Genomic DNA, 22,076 nt, shown 5'->3' with positions numbered 1-22,076 from the left:
AACTAGGAAGAAAAAGAAAACAGAACAAGGAAATCATTAAAACTAAGAGGTAAAGGTGCGAGGAACGCCGCCACCCAAGAATACAAGGAATGAAAGAAAAAGGAAATGAGTTCCTCAATAGATCTTTCTTTGTCCTCAAACTGCCTGTCATTGCGTTCCCTCCACAAGCACCACAGAATGCAACAAGGGACCATCTTCCACGCAGCTGCACTCTGAGAACGACCACCCGTCCACCAACAAGCGAATAAATCTACCACTCGCAGAGGCATAACCCAAGACAAACTGAAGCGACTAAAAAAGGCATTCCAGAGAGTGCGTGCAACCTCGCAATGGAGAAGAAGGTGATCCACCGATTCCCCATTCGTTTTGCACATGCAACATCTATCAATCACTATGACACGCTTCTTCCTGAGGTTGTCCAAGGTGAGGATCTTCCCTTGCACTGCCGTCCAAGCAAAGAAAGCCACTTTCAAGGGAACCTTGGTCCGCCAAATACTTTTCCAAGGAAAATGGATAGCCTCTTTGCAAACAAGAGCCTTGTAGAAAGATCTAACATCAAATTTCCCTTTGTGAGAAGGATACCACCGGAGCTGATCTTCCCCATCACAATTCACTCTAGTTGAATACAGCAAAGAGAAAAAAGAAGCCAAAACATCCACCTCCCAATCGTGGGCCGCTCGGAAGAAGCTAATATCCCACTGATAGGACCCGCTTACCACAACCAAATGGTCTGCAACATGTGCGTCCTTGTCACACGCAATGTCGTACAAAACTAGGAAAGCTTCCTTGAGAGGCACCTCACCACACCATACATCATCCCAAAAAGGACCCTAGATCCATTTCCCAGAATAAGTCTAGTATAGCTGCAAAACAACCTCCACCCCTTCCTAATATTCTTCCATAACCCCACTCCATGAGACCCAGGGGGGTCTAAAGAACACCAACCATCCCAAGTAGATCCGAACTTTGCATCCACAACAGATTTCCACCAAGCCTCTCTCTCAAAGGCATAGCGCCATAGCCACTTCCCTAACAGAGCCATATTGAAAATCCTCAAGTTTCTGATGCCCAGGCCACCACTAGAAATAGGAGAGCAGACCTTGGCCCAATTAACCAAATGAAACTTAAATTCTTCGCCTATGCCACCCCACAAGAAATCCCGTTGCAACTTCTCAATACGATTAGCAACACTTGAAGGAATAGGGAAATGGGATAGAAAATAAGTAGGAAGATTAGAGAGAGTGCTTTTAATAAGGGTTACTCTTCCACCCTTCGACAAATACAACCGCTTCCAACTAGCCAACCGCCTCTCAATCTTGCCAACTACCTCATCTCAGCTAGACTTATTCTTAAAAGGAGCCCCCAATGGAAGACCAAGGTACTTTAACGGAAGAGAAGAAACACCACAACCCAAAATGCCAGCAAGATCATCCATGTTATCCACAAAACCCACAGGAATCAAAACTGACTTATCCAAATTAATCTTCAATCCTGAAACAGCTTCAAAAGACAGTAATAACATACGAAGATAGAGAAGGTGTTCAGGACTAGCCTCGCAGAAAACTAAAGTATCGTCTGCAAAAAGCAAATGAGAAACATTAATCACACCATTGCTACTAGAGCCCACAGAGAACCCAGAGAGAAATCCCCTTTGAACAGTAACAGAGAACAACTTGCTGAAGGCCTCCATCACAATGACAAACAAAAGGGGCGACAGAGGATCACCCTGTCTAAGACCACGAGAGCTGCCAAAAAAACCAGTAGGGGAACCATTCACCAAAACCGAGAAGCGCACCGAAGAAATACAATGCGCTATCCAAGAACACCATCTCTCCCCGAAACCACATCTTCTCAACATATACAATAAGAAATCCCAATTAACATGATCATAAGCCTGTATGCTTAGGGGCACCTTTACGCTTTTTATAAAATTCACTACTTATATAAAAAAAAGTACCTCGGAACGGCGAGCTAATTGACCATTACCAAAGGAAATCTGAAACGTTTCTAGAACCTTCCGTAACTCATGCACAAAAGCTGCCTATTCTTGGCCACCTTTGCCTTCCAGTATAACCCCAAAGCGCTTTCGACCACCACCTATGTATTCCATGACAGCCAGATATCTACTGAATTTGTTCGCATACTGCTGGGCGATAAAGGCTTTAGAGCCCCCCCCGCCCCCTCCCCAAGGATTTCAAAATCTCCTTGAGGCCTTTGTTAGAAATATGTCTTCCATGGTAGCCAACAACCAGCTCACACTCACTCTACCCAAGGATACAAAACGCATGATGCCCTACTCCTTTCGAAAACACGTAATATTGAACCCCTCTTCCATTGCAAACTCAAAAGACTTAGCTTCCACAAAGAGCCGACTAGAGAAGCCCATCATAGAAGACCAGAAAGAAAATCTAGTCTAACTTTCTTTACTTTTGAGATGGATGGTAGTGGTTTAAGAGAATTTGCTTTTCACATGTTTTATTTTATTTTTATTTTTTATTTTTTAATGAGAAAATAGTGTGGGGTTGCAAAGTCAATGTGTAATGATAGAACTGATTGCTTGTAACTTTGTTTTTGCAATTTAGGTGAAGAACTTCAGAGCTGATGAGCTGATGGAGTTTTACAAAGTGAGTCTTAGATTGAGACTTTTTTGTTACTTAACCTTGACTTTGCAATTCATAATGTTATAAATAATTGTGTATTTATTTTTTCTTTTATAATTTTACATTGTACACACAGATTGTGATATTGGCGATTGTACATGCATCCCTTGTGCACAGTTCTCAGGAGCTTGTATATTTTATTTTTATATTAGTCATGTAGATATAGTCTATGATTTCTTGATTTATGTTTCACCGCAGTCAGACTTGAAACTGAAGAAGTTTTTGCACATAATTGAGAACTCACCAGTGTACCCTGTTATCTATGACCGTAACAGGTATGATGGTTTGTTGATGTTTATGCAATTATAAGGATTCTTAGCTCTTTTACCAGCCAATTTATTTAAATTGTTGTTATGTCTTTTTTCTTCTGTCAATTTCCTCTTCTTTTTTGTCTTCGAAGTATTGAGCTTTCTTTGATTTGAAGATTTTGAGCTCATACTGTTCCTTTTTCTCTGAGTGTACTCTCGTATAACACCATTTTCTCTATTGAGTTTTGGCAGAAAAAGATCTTTTAGCCTTTCTTCATCTGCTCTTAATTTCTTATAGAAAACGGTATTGGGTTCGTGTACGAGGGCTTTGTTCATAAAAAAAACTGTATTGGGAACACAAAAGTCTCGTTTGACAACTCTTTTTAGGACAGTTTTTTGCTATTTAGCAAATTAGTAAAAGCATTAACAAACAACTCCAAATACAAAATACTCATAAACTACTTTCACCTTTAGGTCACATCACAACCAAAAAGCAAAAAACACCTTCTAAAATATTTTACCAAACGAGCCCAAAGTTTTTTTGTCTGCTTGATGTTCTAATGTTCTATTTCCTTTTTTCTTTCCCTGAAAATTCTATTTGTTTAATGCAGAACTGTTTTGTCTTTACCCCCCATTATCAATGGTGCACATTCAGCAATCACTCTAAAGACGAAGAATGTATTCATTGAATGCACTGCCACTGATCTAACAAAAGCCAAGATAGTTTTGAACACAGTGGTGGGTAACCTAGAAGTTCAAATTATAGTGGATGTTAGTTCTTATTTGTAGTAGATAAATAAATTAATGGTTTTCCTCTGTTCTCCTAGGTGACAACCTTCTCAGAATATTGTAAAAAGAAGTTTGAAATAGAGCCAGTTGAAGTGATATATTCTGATGGGAAGTCTAATATTTATCCTGAATTATCTGTCTACAATATGGAGGTTTCTCTGTCTTATATTACGGGTGCAATTGGAGTCCCCTTGGAGGCTGAGAAGGTATTACAGTTTCTGTTATATTATATGTCTCATTCTTGATTCATGAAACCTAAATGTGTCATTCGGGATGGCAGTGATGGTTGTTTTTGTTGGGGGGTGTGTGTGTGTATGCGCCTATTTATTTATATATTTATTTTGTTAAAATTTAGGGGTGGGGCTGGTGGCATTGTATTGTTTCACTCCTGTTCTTTATGTTGTCTTTATTTGTTTGGTCTTGATATGTCTTGCCAATTGGCAGCTTATATCTGTATATTTTCTGTTTGATTCTTGTTTTTGTTATTCCTTTCCCATCATTGTTTTATTGGACTGCTTAAGGATTTACTACTGCTTAAGGATTACTTATTTGAACCACAAAGTGTTGTTCTGTTGTGAGAATCTAAATATTTTTTACGTTGGTGAGGAAACATTCAAGCTTTCGGGCAACATAGATAGGCATTCTTGTACAAAATTTTCTTTTGGCAAATTGATGCAGAAAGATATTTTAACATATAGTTGGCCTACTATTCCTATTGGCATTATGTTTCTCCCTTGGCAGTGATATTTTGATAACGGTATAATCAATGATGTTGGATGATTGTGTGAGGGTACTTGTGTTAAAAGATGATTTTAGAGATTGAAGTTCTTAAAAATCCTCTCATCCTGGTAGTCTTGATTCAATTTAATTTGTCCTACTGCTTCATGGTTGCTGAGATCCTTTTGAAGGTATTCTCTTCTTGCTTATGAGAATGTTCATCTAATTACCACTCTATAAAAGGAAAAGTTTATGAGGTTTAATCATTGATTTTATGGATGGTGCCGACCCAAGCCAAATACTTACTTGCTCGAGGGCGCTATTAAGTGAGATATTTTTAGAGCTTGAGCTTGCCTTAAGCCAGATCTGTTTGTGCTGAGGGGGATTTGTGCTGTACATGTAGTTTAGTGGTTGAGCCTATCCCAAATTGAGCTTGAGGACAGCTTGTTGAGCTTAATTTATGTAAAAAGTTATGTTATGGTTCAGAAGTCAATCAATCATAAGTCAATAAATAGTGTACTTAATTTCTTATCACTTTGATTGCTGAGAACGGTATATGCCCTGGTGGACTCACATTTCATGTGTAATGGGCGAAGAAAGAAATAAGAGGCCTTTTTATAGGGTTCAAACTAACAATACCGAAGCATGCATAAGTGCGAGAGCGACAACGTCTGCATATTAATATATTATGTGGCAGAGCGTGAAGGTTAGAAAACTCATTTGTAGATAATGCTGTGTAAACAAAAATAATAATGTTTCTATTTGATATAAGTTTGAGGTGTAAAAAGTTTTAAATTAGGAGTAGAATTAGTGGAAAACTGAATCTGGTTGTGAATTGTAATTTTTGGAATAGGTGAACATATTGAAAGAAGGAAGATGTACGCTAAGTGAGAAGAAAAGGAAGTAGAGGAAAGAACCACAGGGCAATAATGCCTGCAACAAACCATAACACTTAAAATTCACCACACCTCTATCCTCATCCCACACGGCCATGCCTCTCTTTTTCTCTCTCCACCCTAGCGGTGGCGTGTCACGCTAGGGTTTTGCTCTGTTTAGCCTTTTCGGACCTCTCTGTCTAGATCGCAAAGGGGGGGTTTTGCTGTAGGGGCTTACATCTGTGTCTATCTTCTTCGGTGATGGCACCCGGAATGGCCGTGTGAGGTTGGGTATGGAGCACCGTTTCTTTATAGAGGCAAAAGCTTTCACCTTTTCGGTGGAAGCAGGCAGGTCGGAGCTCCTGCTAGAGGAAAGGCGTTCAGACTATGCTGGTGTCATCTTTTTGGTCGCGAGGTGTGTAGCATGGCTGATCAAAATGATTGAAGAAGTGCTGCGGAACCCTGGAGCTGAGGAGGTCGGAAGTACAACCCGGGAGGCTTCTTTCATCTTCACCGTCAATAGGGAAGGTAATAGAGCTAGTTGTTTTTTGGAGGTGGCAGTCCAAGGTGACAGGTGCTGGAGAACATTTATTTTGCTATCGGAGGGTCGTGAAGGGCAGGGATGGAGTAGATTTTCTGGGGAGCTAAGCAACATTATGGATTTCTTCATAGCCATGGGAGCTCTTCCTTTCGGCTAGGGTTTCTTGAACCTCCAGCGGAGGAGGCTTCTTTGCGTACTCTGTTCATTGGGGACAGGCCTGGCTGTGCTAAAGCTACTTCTCCTCGACATAATGAAGATGGGGACAGGGTTCAGAACAAGAAGTAGGAGCTGCTGTCTCTCCTCTGGGCATGGAAGGGAAGCTTCAAGAAGGTGGTAGGAGAACTGGATCGGGTCATGGCTTCATTTTGGGTTGGGTTGGTGAAATTTGGGCTTCAATTTGGGCTGGGTCGGCGCCTAGTGGAGCTTTTTGGAGAGATCACAAGCCCAACCGTAAGTCTAAATTCCGGGTTACCTCCAAATGGGCTCGTAAGCCCAATTCCTCTTTCAAGGTCAATTCTGACTCGCTCCATAGACCTGCCAGTGATGCCGATGGTGGACTAGCTAGAGGCTTAACTGTCAATTGGTCTAGTCCCGAGGACGCCAGCGATGTTGATGGAGGATCTGCCAGAGGTTGTTCAAGTTCCGGTGAAGACTGGTGGTGTCAATGGTTCCAGCTCGTCATCGGTTATGGCTTTTTCTTAGGTTTCTCAATTCTCGGCCTCTCCTTTTACGTTCGCACGGCACAACGAGGGTGGGGGGGGGACCTCCAAATTATTTAGGCGTGGATTTCTTAACCCCCGACCACTGGTTGCTTCGGGTCCGAGCATGGTTGTTTCAGGTATGACTTCTCCCCTTCCCGCCTCTTCAATTTCTTCTTAGGAGACTCTGGTTGGGACTCCTATTGAGGGCAGGGACCTCTAACCTGTAGCCAACAGCTTTGTCTTTGAGCAAGGTTGATTCTGGTATGGCCCTTTCCCCACCCGCTCCTTCCGCATCCTCTGGGTTGAATACGGAAGGGCTCCGTAGGCCGGTTTTGAGGATAGGGACTTCTATCCCAGGGCAGGTTCGTCAGTTGTTTGTGGAGGCAGTGGCTACCCCTCGGAAAGTTAAGGGCAGAAGGGAGCTTCTAAACTTAGATTGCTCCATCAATTACACGGTGAAGGGCCCATCTTCAAGGTGGGGGAAAGGCAAGCTTCATGCTGTCTAGTGTTAGGGAGTTGAGGGTCTTGGGTTTTTATTTATTTATTTTTTTAATTCTGTTTTGTGGGCTTTGGGTTTGAGGGTTCAAGGTTTGAGGGGCTTGGCCTCTTGTGTATACTTCTTGTGTACTTAGGAGAGCCTTATGCTTTCTAATAAATTATTATTCATAAAAAAAAATAGTTAAAATTCACTATTCAAAGTCAATTTTTGTTCGAGTACTAGGGGGTATGTTTATAGACTCTTGAACTCCTTCCTTTTTGTTAGGACCGGGACTTTTAATGTGGGAACTTAGAGATATAGACTTGGACTTATAAACCAAGCTTAAGGCAGTATATACAGTCCCAGTAACATAACTTGGTTCACTGTCTGATTTTTCTTTTTATATTCTTCTCAGTAATTTTTTTCCTATAACTGCAAGTTTTTACAACTGATCAACGTATAATTAATAAGAATTTTCTTTGAAATGTTTAACTATGCTTGGTAGCAGGGAAGAAGTAGAAGGGTTGGAGAGGGGGAGGAGAAGGGAAAGGAGGGAAGAGAGAGGTGCACACCTCCCCTGCATGTTGTTTGGTTGACAGGGGAAGGGATGATGTAAGGGAAATGCTGGATGAGGGTAAAACCAAAATTTATTCCCTTATATCACGCGCTTCCTCTTTGAGAAAAGAAGCTCTCCCCCCTCTGCCTTCCAATCTGTCCAATTTTAGATGGATTTGAAATTGTGGGGTCCATGGGATTTATCCTCTCCATTCACATCCCCCCTAATCAAACTGAGGGACTCTTCCTCCCCTCTCTTCTCCCTCCCACCCCTTTAGGCATCCACCCATCTTCCTCCAAACAAACACAGAATTAGATTAGCGGTCTTATACGTAGGCTATCGCGTTGCAATGTAGACACTTTATATTTTTTTATTCTAGTGAAAGTAACTGAAGCGTATGTAAGGGCTTGGCTTTTTTTTTCTTTTTTTTTGGCATTGGCTTCTCACTGTATTTACCTATCCTTCAGGTCACTAGTTTGTTAAATCGGATGCAATTGCATGCTCAGAAGCCTGTATCAGGTGATAACACCACTATTAATGTATCTGTACCCCCCACTAGAAGTGATGTCCTTCATCCATGTGATGTTATGGAGGTATTGATAGTGCTAAACCTGGTCATTTTACTAATTTTCCTTTCTCACCGAAAATGTTTGGATTGTCACAATTGTATTTTATTGCTTAGGATGTTGCTATTGCTTATGGCTACAACAATGTTAAGGATATTGCAATTGCTAAGGGTTACAATATTTCAAAGGGAAGGGCTGTGTCTTTGAAGCCACTGCGCTTGGAAGAGTTTAGTCATCTTATCAGATTGGAGGTATAGAGCAGAGGATCCTCATATGTATATTCAAGTGAAAAAAATCAGATTGTTGCAGCTTTTTCTTGATTAGTACTTCTATTCGCATATACTATTTCTACTGCGTTCTATTTGTTTAACGTTTTTTCTTTTCCATTCTCCTATTAGATGGCAATGTGTGGGTTTACAGAAGTCTTGTCATTTATTTTGTGCTCGCTTAGTGATAATTTTGCAATGTTAAATCATGAAGACGACGGATCAACAGCAGTGATTATTGAAAATCCTCGTTCCTCTGAAAATGAGGTTTGTATCCTGAATCTTATGTGCTTTAGTTATACTCTGACAATGTGGGGTTTTTTTTGTTTTGTTTATAAGCGGTAATTTTATGGAAGGGTATGAACCTTGTATATGATTGTTGTAACTCCTATCAATTCGTTTGGTTTTCAACTGTTTTGTTTTTTCCTTTATATGTTTCTTTACTCAGTTTAGGTTCTCTTGAGTTTTTCCTTAAGTCTCTCTCTCTCTGACATGTTCACTTTCTCTTACTTCTTTTTGAAAGGTTCTCCTTTTCTGTCCTTACAATTATTCTTTCTTTTCTCTCTTTGTTTTGAATGAAGACTTAAAACACATTTCATGAATTCCTGCATTTCTTTTAGAAGCCTGCTATATTTTTGTCATATTTCTTCCCTTTTCCCTTTTTTCGTTTCTTACTGTTTGTGTCGCTTATTGTTGATTGGTTTGCTGTTCCTTCATCAGTTCTACATCTGACCTTTGTTTACTATATTGAACACAAAATTCATATAAGATGATAGTATTTTGATAAAAATTGTTTATCTTTATATCGTCTTTTGTAAACTCACCATTTGATGCGATTTTCCTATGGATTTACATCTTTCATTTATGGAAATTTTTTGATGTAGTGAGTAATATAGCTCTGGTTGTTTGCTGTTCAAGAATTCTTGTTTAGGCAGTTCTTATCATCCATGCATAAATTTTTGATCTAAGATTTCAATTGTTCCATGTTTCAGCAGTAGTATATTGTTCCACGAACCTTTTGTGCTATTATGTATTCCATATTAACAAACTAATTGGGGCTGGCAGCTAACCTTTCCACAACTCTTCGAATTAGAGTTTTGTTAAACATTTTATTTCTTTATGTGCGGTGTGGTTTTCTATGCCCAATCAATACAATATATAGGATTCATCACATGCATGACATGCATGCCAAATACTTCTTTGTGCAGAATTGAATAAGGAGTTGTTCATGCCAACTTAGTAGTGAATGTGTAAGCAGAATTGAGTTGATTGGTTAGCAAGATGGTCTGTGTCTCAATAAGTTGCTCTCCTGATTTGCACCCCCATGGATTTCCATTTTGTCATTGAAGTGCATGCATCTTTTTTCTTTTTCTTTAACCAATTTAAGAGCAGTACATTGAAGTGTTTGTCTAGGCTTAATATTTAGTCTACTTACATTTCTAAGGTAAAGTTTTGTTCCCTCTTAGTTTATTTGATTTCAGCTGTCTGTTCTTATTCTTATCTCATGTCATTCTCTTGAAATTTCTAATGTGCAAGCTAGACATTAAAAAAAGAACACATAATGCATATGTTAGAAAAGAACTTTGGAGAAGATTAAGTCTTTATTTTTTAACACTTTGTATCTTTGGACAGCTGCTTATGTTTGTCCTGTGGTGATTAGTACCATGATTTTTTTGTTCTTGTTGCCCCTACTAGTTAGGTGGCTTCTTTTGTATACTTGTGTACATGGGGCGCCTTATGCTTTTAATAATATCTCGATTACTTATAGAATAAATTATTCTGATTTTTTTGTTTTCTCTTTATTTATTTTTCTGAAGTTTTGACACATTCCTCCATTTCCACAGACTGCTCGTACCAGTCTTATGTCAGGCATATTGAAAACTGTTGGACAGAACAAAGCCCATCCAAAGCCCATAAAGGTACAACATAGTTCTTCAATAGACCATTTATTTTTCTGTGGGTGAGTCTGCCTGTGCTTCTGTTATTAGATAATAGTATTTATCTTCTATTATATTGTCAGAGTTTTGAGTATATAGGTTTACTATGTCTGAGGTGTGCATGGTATTTAATTCAGTTGGGTCATTATTCTTAGTTGCAGTGCTCTCGTGGAGGCTTATGTTGTTTCATTGTGTCATTGATAAACAGAACATTTTAGGATGTGGAGAGCTCCTTGAAGGATATTTTAGCTTCGTTTTTTCATATGCTGTTTCTTTGGACAATGGCTTTTTTGTCTCTATTGTCAATTAGCTTTGCTAATTTTCTTGTTCGTTTTTCTATTCCTAGTTAGGTGTTTCCTTTTGTATACTTTCAGTGTACTTAGGGGCGCTTTACGCTTTCAATAAGACTAAATTTACTTTAAAAGAAAAAAATGATAAACAGAACATTTGTGAATTTACAAATGGAATTTAAGATTTTTTTTTTTTTTTTGTAAGTAATTCAATCTTATTAGAAAGCGCAAAGAAGCACAACCCTAGTACACATAATGTATGCAAGAGAGACATCCACTTGGGGGGGGGGGGGGGGGGGGGGGAAATTTAGAAATTAGAAAAGCTTGAACTACTTGTAGCAATCATCCACCCCATAAAGGGTTTTGAATGTGATAACTTTAAACTCTTAACACTATTCTCACGCAATGTTCAAAGTTTTAGGAATTGCGTTCTCTTCCAGGCTTCTAAATTGCGGTGACTACCAAAATGGCCTTTTAACTCGCCAATAACTCCGCCTGTGGGGCATTACCCGCTTTTATGTGTAATCATTTATTTATTTCTTATTGCATTAGAGTGGTGAACAGACATCTATAGTGTTTTTAGAATCCATAGGTTGCCAGTAGAAGTAATTGTTCAATTTGGGGATCTTAAAATGGTTGGGGTTGTCTTTATATTGGTAACGGGGGTTTCTAGGTTCTTTATTGAATTAAGGGCGGTAATATTATTAGGCCATATCAAAAAAATGATTTTTTTTGTTCTTTTTGCTCCTACTAGTTAGGTGGCTTGTGTTTTATACTCCCTATGTACCTAGGGCGCTTTATGTTTTTAATGATATCTCGTTTACTTAAAAAAATAAAATGGAAAAGTATGGAGACCCCCCTTAAACTACCATCCAATTGTCAATGTGCCTCCTCAAACTATCAATTGTGTCAACGTCCTCCTTTAAACTACCAAACAGTGTCAATGTGCCCAACAATGACAAAAATACCTTTCATAAAATTATAGAAATTCTGAAAATTATATATATAAAAAAAAAAAAAAAAAAAAAAAACTAAAAACTAAAAATTATTATTATTATTATTATTTTTTATAAAAAAAGGAAAGAGAAGAAAAATAAAATAAAAACCAAGTTCTTTCATTTTTTTAAAATTTTTTTTTTCTAGATTTTGTTTTATCTACTTTTCAGTTTGGCCCACCCCTTTGGATTTTCATTTTTCTCGTTTTTTTTTTTCAATCTTTCAAAAAAAAAATCGTTTTTTTTTTAATTTTAAATTTTTTTTTTTTTTTTTTTGAATTTATAAGGATATATTTGTCTTATTGAAACTTTTTTAGGGTTATTTTTGTCTTTTTGTTGGCTGTAGGGGGACATTAACATTTTTTTGGTAGTTTAAGAGGGGATATTGACACAATTGGTAGTTTGGGGGGCACATTGACAATGGAGTGGTAGTTTAAGAGGGATATGTATACTTTTCCTTGAAAAAAAGGAAAGAGGAAACATTAGTTATCAAAACAAATATTGTAAGGCCACATCTTTCATTAGTTAATACCTTTAATTAATAGATTAGTATTAAATTATTTTTAGTGATTTTACTTGCAGATTTAAGGCTATGATGTCTTTTGATAGTTATCTTTTATTTTGTCTCTATTTTGTGTGGATTTGTTGCAAAGGAGAGATGGAACTCATGGGGAAACTTTTTCAATAAGCTCTCTCTCTCACTGCACACTATTTATGCATTTTGAACGAGGATATCTGTTGTCACTGTTTATATTTATTGGCTTCATTTTTGTATTTTATCATGATTCTAATATTTTCCCTGCATTCACCTGTTGTATATTTTATGAGAGTTCTGAGTTCCCTCTATTATAATTTTACCTCTAGATTTTTGAAGTGGGTGACATAGTGCTGTTGGATGAGACAAAAGATGTAGGTGCAACAAATCGTCGCCAACTTGCTGCTCTATATTGTGGTGCTACTGCAGGATATGAGGTACATTCATCTCATTGTACTGAATTTGGTTATTGCTATTTGAATATCAAGTTGCAAGAAAGAGTTATTCTAACAAGATTTTATTTTTTTTATAACTAATCATAGTTTGTTTCTATATATTGTTTGTCAACTTGCATTACTTGTAATTCATAGATTATAATTTGCAGTATTGTGGATCGTCAAGTTTGACTCGAACACAGATTTTGAGTGTTGAAATGGAGTATTGGTCAAGCCACTTTCCAAACAATCTGCTCTGGTGTAGAAAAATCTCAAAAGTTTCTAGACATTTCTAGACCCAGTTGACTCCTGTTGCTATTGTCAAACCCTTCAAATCACTAGATCATGCCTACTTAAGATAATCAACTCAACATGACAAATTTAGTTTCAAATGCTAAACAAACCCTCTCCCCAAAAAATAATAAAAGAGATAACAAGATGAGAATGATAAGGCTTTAGGACGTTGAATGAATAGTGTAATCTATAGTAAGGTAAAAAGTTAAGCCTTGTAGTCTTCCCATGTACGGCTTGTTCTCTTGACCCCTCCACTTTTACTAGTTCATTACTTGTCAAAAAAGAAGGATAAAGGAAAAAAAAATGGTGTATTGAGTGATAAGTACGCACCCTCCTGTTTCACACAAACACCAGCCCGTCAATACAAATAGAATCATCTCATCAATAAAAGAAAAAAAAAGAGGGGGGGGGGGGGGGGGGGGAAGAGGTATGCAAAGCATTGAGATGCTGCTGCCAGATTTTCTATGTGGCGGATTGGAATCTGGAGTGTTCACCTTTTTGATATGTGGGTTTGGAGTGAGAAAATTGAGAACTTCTAAAGCACCGCTGGTAAGTGTTTGTGGCATTATGGTGAAGAAGGGAATCATTTTGGAGACATGTTAGTAATGTAAAACATGAGTAACATTGGGTTAAGTAGACTTTAGATTTGGAGAAGTATCAGGCAGGTTGTAAGAGGTTTTCGAGCTATATGGTGTGCTTTTGGCGTGATGAGTGGTGTGATCATAGTGTCCCGAAAGAAATGCTTTCTAATTTAGTTGTAAGAACTGAAGAAAAACAAGCTTCTGTGCATTCTTATTTGGCTCTATTGGGGATGGGAGGATCTATTTTTAGAATTTCAAATTTATTCAGTCTTTTGCAGTTAGGAATCAGAATAGAGGATTCACTTTATAATTTCTCGTATTAAATGATGCTAGTTGATCAAGGGGCTGATCAACTACAGTGGTAGCTGAAACGTGGTGATAAATTTGAAGTTTATTTATTTATTTATTTTAAGTTGACCTGAATGAGGAGGTGTTTGGCAATGTAGAAAGGAAGAAGAAGGTCCTTTTGGAGGAGCTATGTGTTTTGGGTATCATTTAATAGGGGAGGGAGGGCATTAGGTGTTGAGGAGAGTATGAGGAAGGCAGAAATTGTTAGCAAAATGGAAAGATCCACTCTCATGGTGGAAGTGAGTTGGAGGCAAAAATCTAGAATCTTATGGCTCAGGGAAGGTGACAAGTGCACGAAGTTTTTTCACACAATGGTTAACTCCAACATAAGAAGGAACTCCATAGACTCCTTGTTGATTGATGGCACTATTTCTTCCAACCGATTAAAGATCAGCGAGCACATTTTCTAGTTTTATAAAAGGTTGTTTATTGAGCGGTTTTGTTGGAGGCCTGTGGTGGACGGTCGTGCTTTTCATTCTATTGATGAGGTTGCTACTAGTTGGTTGGAGGTAGATTTTGAGGAAAGGGAGTTGTGGGAGGTTGTGAAAGCAATGAATGATGATAAGGCGTCGGGCCCTGATGGTTACTTTATGGCATTCTTCCAAGCTTGTTGGGTTGTTTTGAAAGAGGATATCATAAAGGTCTTTTGTGATATCCATGCTAGTGGTAAGTTCGAGAGAAGCTTTAAAGCTACGGTCCTCGCCCTCATTTCAAAGATTCCAGAGGCTGTTGTTGACCCTACGGATTTTGCTTGATCATTATAGTGGTAGCATCTACAAGATTATTGCTAAGACTCTAGTGAACATGCTTAAGATAGGGTTGGAGAAGATTGTTTCTAAGGGACAAAATGCATTCATCCTAGGTAGGCAGATTCTAGATCCTATTCCTATTGCCAATAAATGCTTGGATAGCAGATTGAGATCTGGAAAACCGGGGGTTATATGCAAAATGGACTTAGAAAAGCTTATGATCATGTTAATTGGGATTTCTGGTTGTACATGCTGAAAAGGTGCGGGTTTGGGAGGAAATGGTGCTCATGAATAGCTTATTTTATTTCCATGGTGCATATCTCGGTTTTTGGTGAATGGCTCTTCCACAGGCTTCTTTAGCAGCTCTCGTGGCTTGAGGCAAAGGGACCCTTTGTCTCTGTTGCTGTTTGTCATAGTGATGGAGGCGTTGGGCAGGATAATTTCAACTGCAGTGAATGTAGGTTTGTTTTATGGCTTCTCTGTGAGGATAGGGAATGATATTTCCCATTTTTTTGTTTGCGGATGATGCCTTACTTTTTTGTGGGGAAAACCACAATCATCTTCGCAATTTATGGAGCTTATTTTTCTTTTTGAAGCCGTATTGGATTTGAAGACGAACTTAGCCAAGTCGAAATTGGTTCTTGTGGAAGATGCTGATAATGTTTGGGTTGGCTGGAATCTTGGGTTGTGGGGTTGCGTCTCTGCCCTGAAGTATCTTGGTCTTCCATTGGGGGCATCCTATAAGGCCAAACATATATGTGACGGTATTACTGAGGAGATAGAACGTTGGTTAGCTAGTTGAAGTAGGGTTTATTTATCTAAGGGTGGTAGGATTACCCTTATCAAGAGCACCCTACCCAACTCACCTAACTTCATGTCCCTATTTCCTCTCCCCACTAGTGTTGCAAACTGTACTGAGAAGCTCCAACGTGATTTTGTATGGGGGCTAGGTGAATTGTTCAAATGCCACCTAGTTAAATGCTCCAAGGTTTTCATGCTGATCTCCGAGGGAAGGGTTGGGAATTAGGAACTTGTTGAGGTTCAATCAGGTTCTCTTAGGTAAATGGCTTTGGCTCTATGGGCTAGAGAGATGTTTGGTGGAGAGTTGCGGTGGACTCTAAATATGGACGTGAATGGGGAGGGTGGTGTTCTAATGAGCCTATCAAGGCGCATGGGTTGGGGGTAGTTTTGTAGTCATACCAAATTTGAGGTGGGAGATAGGTCCAAGGTTAGATTCTGGCCTGATCTTTGGTGTGGGGACACGAAACTTGAGGAAGCCTTTCTAGTTGTTTTATTTGGTTTTGCTTACGCAAGAGGTGTCATTTAGTGGAGCGTGAGCTTTACTAGAGCGGCTCATGATTGGAAGGTGAAAGCCTTTGCCTCGTTCTTCATGGTATTGTATTTAGCAAGAATGAGACTGGAAGGAGAGGACAAGCTGTGGTGGGTCCATTTCAAAAGAGGTTTGTTTGGTGTTAAATCCTTCTACAATGTCATGGGTTGCCATGATGGTTTCTGTTTCCCTTGGAAAAAGTGTTTGGCGAACTAAGGTTCCGTTAAAGGTGGCCTTTTTTGGTTGGTTGACAACCCTAGGAAAGATCCTTACCATGAACAATCTTTGGAAGCGGCATGTTATTGTGGTTGATTAGAGTTGTATGTGTAAAAGGAATGTAGAGTCCGTGGATTTTCTGCTTCATTGTGAGGTTGCTTGTGCAATTTGAAATGTTTTCTTCAGTTGATTTGAGTTGTCTTGGGTTATGCTTAGACGAGTAGTCGATTTGTATGCTTGTTGGTGGACTGTTGGCAACACTTAAAGTGTTGTTGTGTAGAAGATGATGCCTTTTGTGGTGTCTATGAAGGGAATTGATTGGTAGAAGTTTTGAGGACTGTGAAAGGACTTTGGAGGAGATTAAGTCTTTATTTTTTAACATTGTATTTTTAGACGACTGATTTGTTTTCCTTTTGTGATTAGTTATCATGATTTTCTTGTTATTTTTTGCCCTTACTAGCTAGGTGGTTACTCTTGTATATTTCATGTGTGCCTGGGGATGCCTTATGCGTTTAATGATATCTAGATTACTTATTAAAAAAAAAAAAATTGAAGTTTTTTGTTATGAAGTGTTAAAAAGTTCTAAGATAAGCAATTCCCTTAAAGGAGTATATGTGGTAGCAAAATCTCTAGGAAAGTTGCTTTTTACATTTGGATATGTGAGGGAGATTAACACCTAGATGAGTCTTCTAAGGAGACTATAATATAGCATGTTGAGATACCACTCAACCCAAAAGCGCAAGCCAATAGGTTTGGATCTATCTAACTATGCTATATCAACCACTCACATTTGTGATATTTGTCCAATGTGAGACTTAATCTTTTTACACTTGTATGCTCAACATTCTCCCTCTCATGTGTGAGTCCATCATCACATCACTAATCCCTTAAACAAAAGCTTTAGTAATCTTATTTATAGGTTGTCTCCAGGATCACTTGTGTGTCATGTGGGCTTGCTTTCGGCGTACACCTTTGCTCTAACTATGAAAAGGGCCACTACCATTCACCACACTGCACACCACCATTGGCTTTGATGCCACATGTTAAGAAGATTAATACCTTAATGAGTCTTCTACGGAAACTAATTATAGCATGTTAGGATACCACTTAACTCAAAAGCTTAATTTATGGGTTTGGGTCTAACTATGATATGTTAACTACTCACACTAATAACTTCTTTCCAATATGAGACTTAACCTTTTTTGACTCACAAGTGTATTCTCAACAAAATAGCTACTTTGGTGAAGATTTTATCGATGGATTATAGAATCAAAAGCAATGTTATATTGGTGACTTGGTGCTACATGTGAGTGTAGTGGCGAGTTTGTTGATCACATGTTGCTTCATTACTTCCTTACTAGAGGGCTATGACATAGGGGAATTTTATTGATAAAGGATGTACACATAAGGTTTCTCCTCTTTTTAACAACATTTTACATTATTTATCAATCTTTTGGATAGATAAACACAAGTTACACTGAATTAAACATGGGACCTTATCCTCCACCTGTTACTTATGGGAGCTTAAATAGCCTGATCTACACCCTTAATGTGAAAGATCACATAGACCGCCAGGCACCAACCATTATTTACAATTAGTGGGTGAGTCACTTGCCTACCTTACTGTTAGAAAAATATTACAAACTCCATACTTATTGTTAAGATGACCATTCAGCGATAAGTGATGATGTTGCCTACCTTACTGTTTGAAAAATATTACAAACTCCATACTTATTGTTATGATGACCATTCAGCGATAAGTGTTGATGTTTTAAGGGATCATCGCAGCATAATAAGTGTGATAATTTATCCAAAAAAAGGAATATTTATCCAAAAATCTCTTTTTTAAAAAAAGGAAAGAAAATGATCATTCATGTGTTACTCGGTAAGTGGTTCCAATTTTTTACCTTTCATCTTATGATTTGGCCCCTCCTATTCATCCCCACCCCCATTAACTTGTCCATATAAAGCAAATCAAAGAGTTGTTCAACAAATTCAAGTTCTCAGTCCTATAATGCCCTTAAAGAGTTGTGTCAAAGCTTACTCTCTCTCTCTCTCTCTCTGCCCTAGCGTCGGCGCGTGAGAGCGCGTCTAGCTAGGGATTCGTTTCTTCTTGTCGTCTACCGTTTCCTCTATCTTTCTTAGTCTTTTCGTTTGGTACTCCGGTTTTTGAGTGTTCGTTTTGCTAGTCTGTTGGGGGGTGATTCTCGCAGGGGGGTCTGTCAGCATGATCTTTGGTTTGGGTGGTTCTTTTTTCGGCGAAGTAATTTTTGGCTTGGCTTGGTCGTCAGTGCTCCGGGGGTGTTGTGAGATGGATAACAAATTTTTAGTGGAGTCGAGTCTTTTGCTTTCTCTGTTTTGGCTGGGGCGTCAGCGCTGAGGGTGGAGAAGAGGAAAAATTTTCTGGGAGTGGTCATACTGAATTCTCAGAGCTTTGAATGGCTTGCGTTGATGTTGGAAGTGTTGTTGGGTTTACCGGAAGAGCAAAAAATTGTAAAGTCATTCAGAGAGGGATCGAAACTTCTGATTGCTCGAAGAGGTGGGAACAAAGATGGGCACTTTTTAGAGGTTTCTTCATTCGGGTTGGGTGGTCGGAAAGGGTTCATTGTTATCCCCGAGGGTCGTGGAGGGTGGGGTTGGATCAAATTCTCTGATGAGCTGAGAAAGGTTGTTGATTTTCTCTCTGGCCTGGTGGGTAGTGGGAGTGGTTCCTCTTCTTCTTCGGAGAAGAAGGAAGTGAAGGCTGTTCAGCCGAGTTTGGGTTTGGCTCCAAAGTGGACGGGACCCTCTTTTGCGGAGATGTTGAGGTCGGTTCCGGCCATTGCTGCGAAGGAGTTGTCCATTGTGGGTGGCGGTCGTTTCAGGTCAAGGGCTTCGTTGCCGGAGCCTTGTGAGCTTGATCTTCTTCCGACGGTGTGGCATGCAGAGTTTGTACAGAGATCAGCAGTGGATTGCTTTTCGGTGGAGTCACATCAGCTCAACCTGATGGACAAAGACCGTCCTCTTCGTCCACAGGGTAAGAAGCGTCCCTCTTGTTCAAATTTGAAAATCGAACATTTGAGGCTGTAGACGTGGCGTAAGTTGGGTATTGGGTTTTTTTTTGGCTTTGGGTCGGGCTGTAAGGAATCTTCTGGACCGTTTTGCCGGGTCGGGGCTAAGTCGTAAATCTTCTGGTTTCCGCGTGGCTCGTCTCATGCCGAAAGCTAAAGTCTCCCGTCCATCGAGTTCACTGCCAGAGACAACGTCGAAGGTGTCATCTGGGCTGATTCTGGTTCGACCTCCGCCTGGGGGTTTGGAGGTTGCTGCATCAGTAGCCACAGAGGGCGCGGGTCCGGCGATCTCGGGTTCTGTTAGGGGTTCCATTAGGTCGGAGCCCTCGTCGTCGGCAGCTATAGGGACGACGTCGTTTATGCCTTCCACTAGGGGTGAGTCGAGCAACGTCCATACGGTGCTTTTAAGCCAGATTCCAGCCTCTAAAGATTCTTCTGAGGGTATGGGTTTGGTGTCATCGGGTTCTTTTGGGTTCTGTCATCCTCCTCTGCCGGCACCGGAGTTGTTGCTTCCGGTGGCTCCGGCAGCTTCTCTGGGTTCTATCTCCTTGTTGGTCGATTCTGAGTTGAACTCTTCTCCGGTGTTCTCCTCTCTAGTCCCTGCGGTTGTGCAAGCCCACGTAGCTTCTTCTTTACATGTCTCTGTAGATCCAGTAGAAGAGAAGAAGTCTGCTGAAGATCCTAGTTGGACTTTAGAGTTCTCCACTGGTTTGACTTTGGGAGAGAGAGCCCGAGATGCAGTCTATTGGTGGAAGGAGGAGTTATCAAAGCTTCAAGAGAAGAAGGATCAGCCTTTTGTTTGCGATCAGAATTGGGAGAAGGATTGTTGGAGTATCGAGGCAGAGCTCTGGGGGAAGATCGTCGAGGTGTATCCGTTGGTGACTAAAGAACAGAGACAGAAGCATCAAGAGATTTGGGGTGAGATGATTGAGAACAAGAAACGCGAGAGTAAGAGGGAGCTTCGGAATCTACAAAGTTCCATAAATTACGGAGACATCAAAGCTTTTTCGAAGTGTAGGAGAGACAGGGCCAATAGGTCGTAGGGTTGGTTGCTTTGAGGGTTTTTTTTTTTTTTTTTTTTTTTTTTTTTTTTTTTTTTTGTGGGTTGTTCTCAGGTTTTCTTAGTTCTTTGGGTGCTGTTTGGTTTCTTCTATGGGTAGTATTTTAGTTCGTTCTTTGTTTTTTAGGTTTTGACTTGGGGACTGTTTCCTGGTTTTTTTCGGGTTCTTCGGGTCAGCTGTGGTTCTCCTGTGTATACTTCATGTGTATGTAGGGGCGCCTTACGCTTTCTTTTCTATAAAATCTACTTATCAAAAAAAAAATCTTATGATTTGCAGATAATTCATGGCCTGGTGGAAAGAATCATGCAAGTGATTGGGCTTGTTCCACCTGATGACAGTACAACATACTATCTAAAGCCTTCAGATGTAAGGACTTCTCTCCCCCTCCCGCCCATTGCAGTTTATTTGCTATGTATTAGTGCTTGGTGATGATATACCTCTGTTTTAATATCTCTTGAAGGAGCCCGAGTTTCTTCGGGGGACACAAGCTAGCATCATTTACAAAGGGAAGCAAATAGGAACTTCTGGAATTGTGCACCCTGAGGTAATTATTGTTTCCTCAAATACTTATTTTCGAAGGATTATATAATATGTTTTAATTGCTGTGTAGTTCTGCATTGACTCTGTTTATTTATATTAGTAGCTTAAGAGCATGCTTTGATAGTTGTGGATGCGCTCTTGGTTTGTTAAAATCCTGAACACATGCACTGCATTGTAATTTCATGATAAAGTGTTTGCCCATTCTCACATGAATTTGTTGAAATGTGATTGCCATGTGATCGTGTACACTTCGATTGCTTTGTGTGTAGTAAAAATTATTGCACCCATTTCCACAGTGGAGTTGCCTGTGCGGGGGGAATGGAGTAATGCTAGATGTCATACCCATGTCCCTCTTGAGTCCTCTTAAAAATGAGGTGGCTTTTAAAATCATCATTGAACTTGTGATTGATCAAAATTGAATTTTGATTACATGGTGATTTTAAAAGCCACATCATTTTTAGAGGAACACAAGAGGGACATGGCTATGACATTTATAATTACTCGGGGGAATGTTCTGCTTGAATATTACTTTTGACATTAGTTCAACAGTTGCTGCGTGATATATGACTTTAGAGTAATTCTAGACGTCATACCCATGTTTATCTTGTATTCCTTTAATAATGATGTGGCTTTTTAAATCACAATTGGACTTGTAATTGTGAGTAATTTTATAAGTCCTTATTGTGTCCCTTTTGTGTCATTCAAAAAATGAGATGGCTTTTAAAATTATCATTTGACAAAAATTCAATAGTGATCAATTACAAGCTCAATGATAATTTTAAAAGCCACATCATTATTAGAGGGACACTAAAGAGACTTATAGCATTACTCTGTAATTGATCATTATTGAATGAGTAATTCTAGAAGTTACTCATGTGTCACTCTTGTGTCCTTCCAAAAATGAAGTGGTTTTTAAAATCGCTATTTGATCAAAATTCAATAGTGATCAATTACAATCTCAATGACGATTTTAAAAGATACCTCATTTTTTTAGGGATACAAGAGGGATTTCTAGCATTACTCTTATTGAATATAGTGATTTTAAGAGACACATCATTATTGGAGGGACAGTAAAGAGACTTTTAGCATTACTCTGTAATTGATCATTATTGAATATGGTGATTTTAAAAGCCACATCATTATTAAAGGACATGGGTATGACGTCTATAATTAATCATGACTTTATTGGCAATATTTCCTCAATCTATCTATGAAAGTAATGATCATCTCTTTTGGTTCCCCCCACCCAAGGAGTCTGCATGATCAGTTTCAACTGACTTTGGGGAGAGATTTTAAACCGAACCAACTTAATCAGTTTG

General features: G+C 39.2%; 1 protein-coding gene across 2 annotated transcripts in view; it reads left to right on the top strand.

Annotated features, from left to right (window-relative positions):
• Window positions 1-22,076, top strand: part of LOC133881896 (phenylalanine--tRNA ligase beta subunit, cytoplasmic) — a 33,021-nt gene that overhangs the window by 9,666 nt on the left and 1,279 nt on the right. For both annotated transcript variants that reach the window (XM_062320964.1, XM_062320965.1), the window contains exons 9-19: window positions 2,583-2,624; window positions 2,859-2,935; window positions 3,520-3,646; window positions 3,736-3,903; window positions 8,033-8,158; window positions 8,248-8,382; window positions 8,530-8,664; window positions 10,242-10,316; window positions 12,484-12,591; window positions 20,494-20,583; window positions 20,678-20,761. In XM_062320964.1, coding sequence (XP_062176948.1) covers window positions 2,583-2,624; window positions 2,859-2,935; window positions 3,520-3,646; window positions 3,736-3,903; window positions 8,033-8,158; window positions 8,248-8,382; window positions 8,530-8,664; window positions 10,242-10,316; window positions 12,484-12,591; window positions 20,494-20,583; window positions 20,678-20,761 — 1,167 coding nt within the window. The remainder of the gene's footprint in view (window positions 1-2,582; window positions 2,625-2,858; window positions 2,936-3,519; window positions 3,647-3,735; window positions 3,904-8,032; window positions 8,159-8,247; window positions 8,383-8,529; window positions 8,665-10,241; window positions 10,317-12,483; window positions 12,592-20,493; window positions 20,584-20,677; window positions 20,762-22,076) is intronic.

This window comes from Alnus glutinosa, chromosome 11, assembly GCF_958979055.1.
Source record: "Alnus glutinosa chromosome 11, dhAlnGlut1.1, whole genome shotgun sequence".
NCBI classification, from domain to species: Eukaryota; Viridiplantae; Streptophyta; class Magnoliopsida; order Fagales; family Betulaceae; genus Alnus; species Alnus glutinosa.
This window is presented reverse-complemented; position numbering and strand designations above follow the sequence as displayed.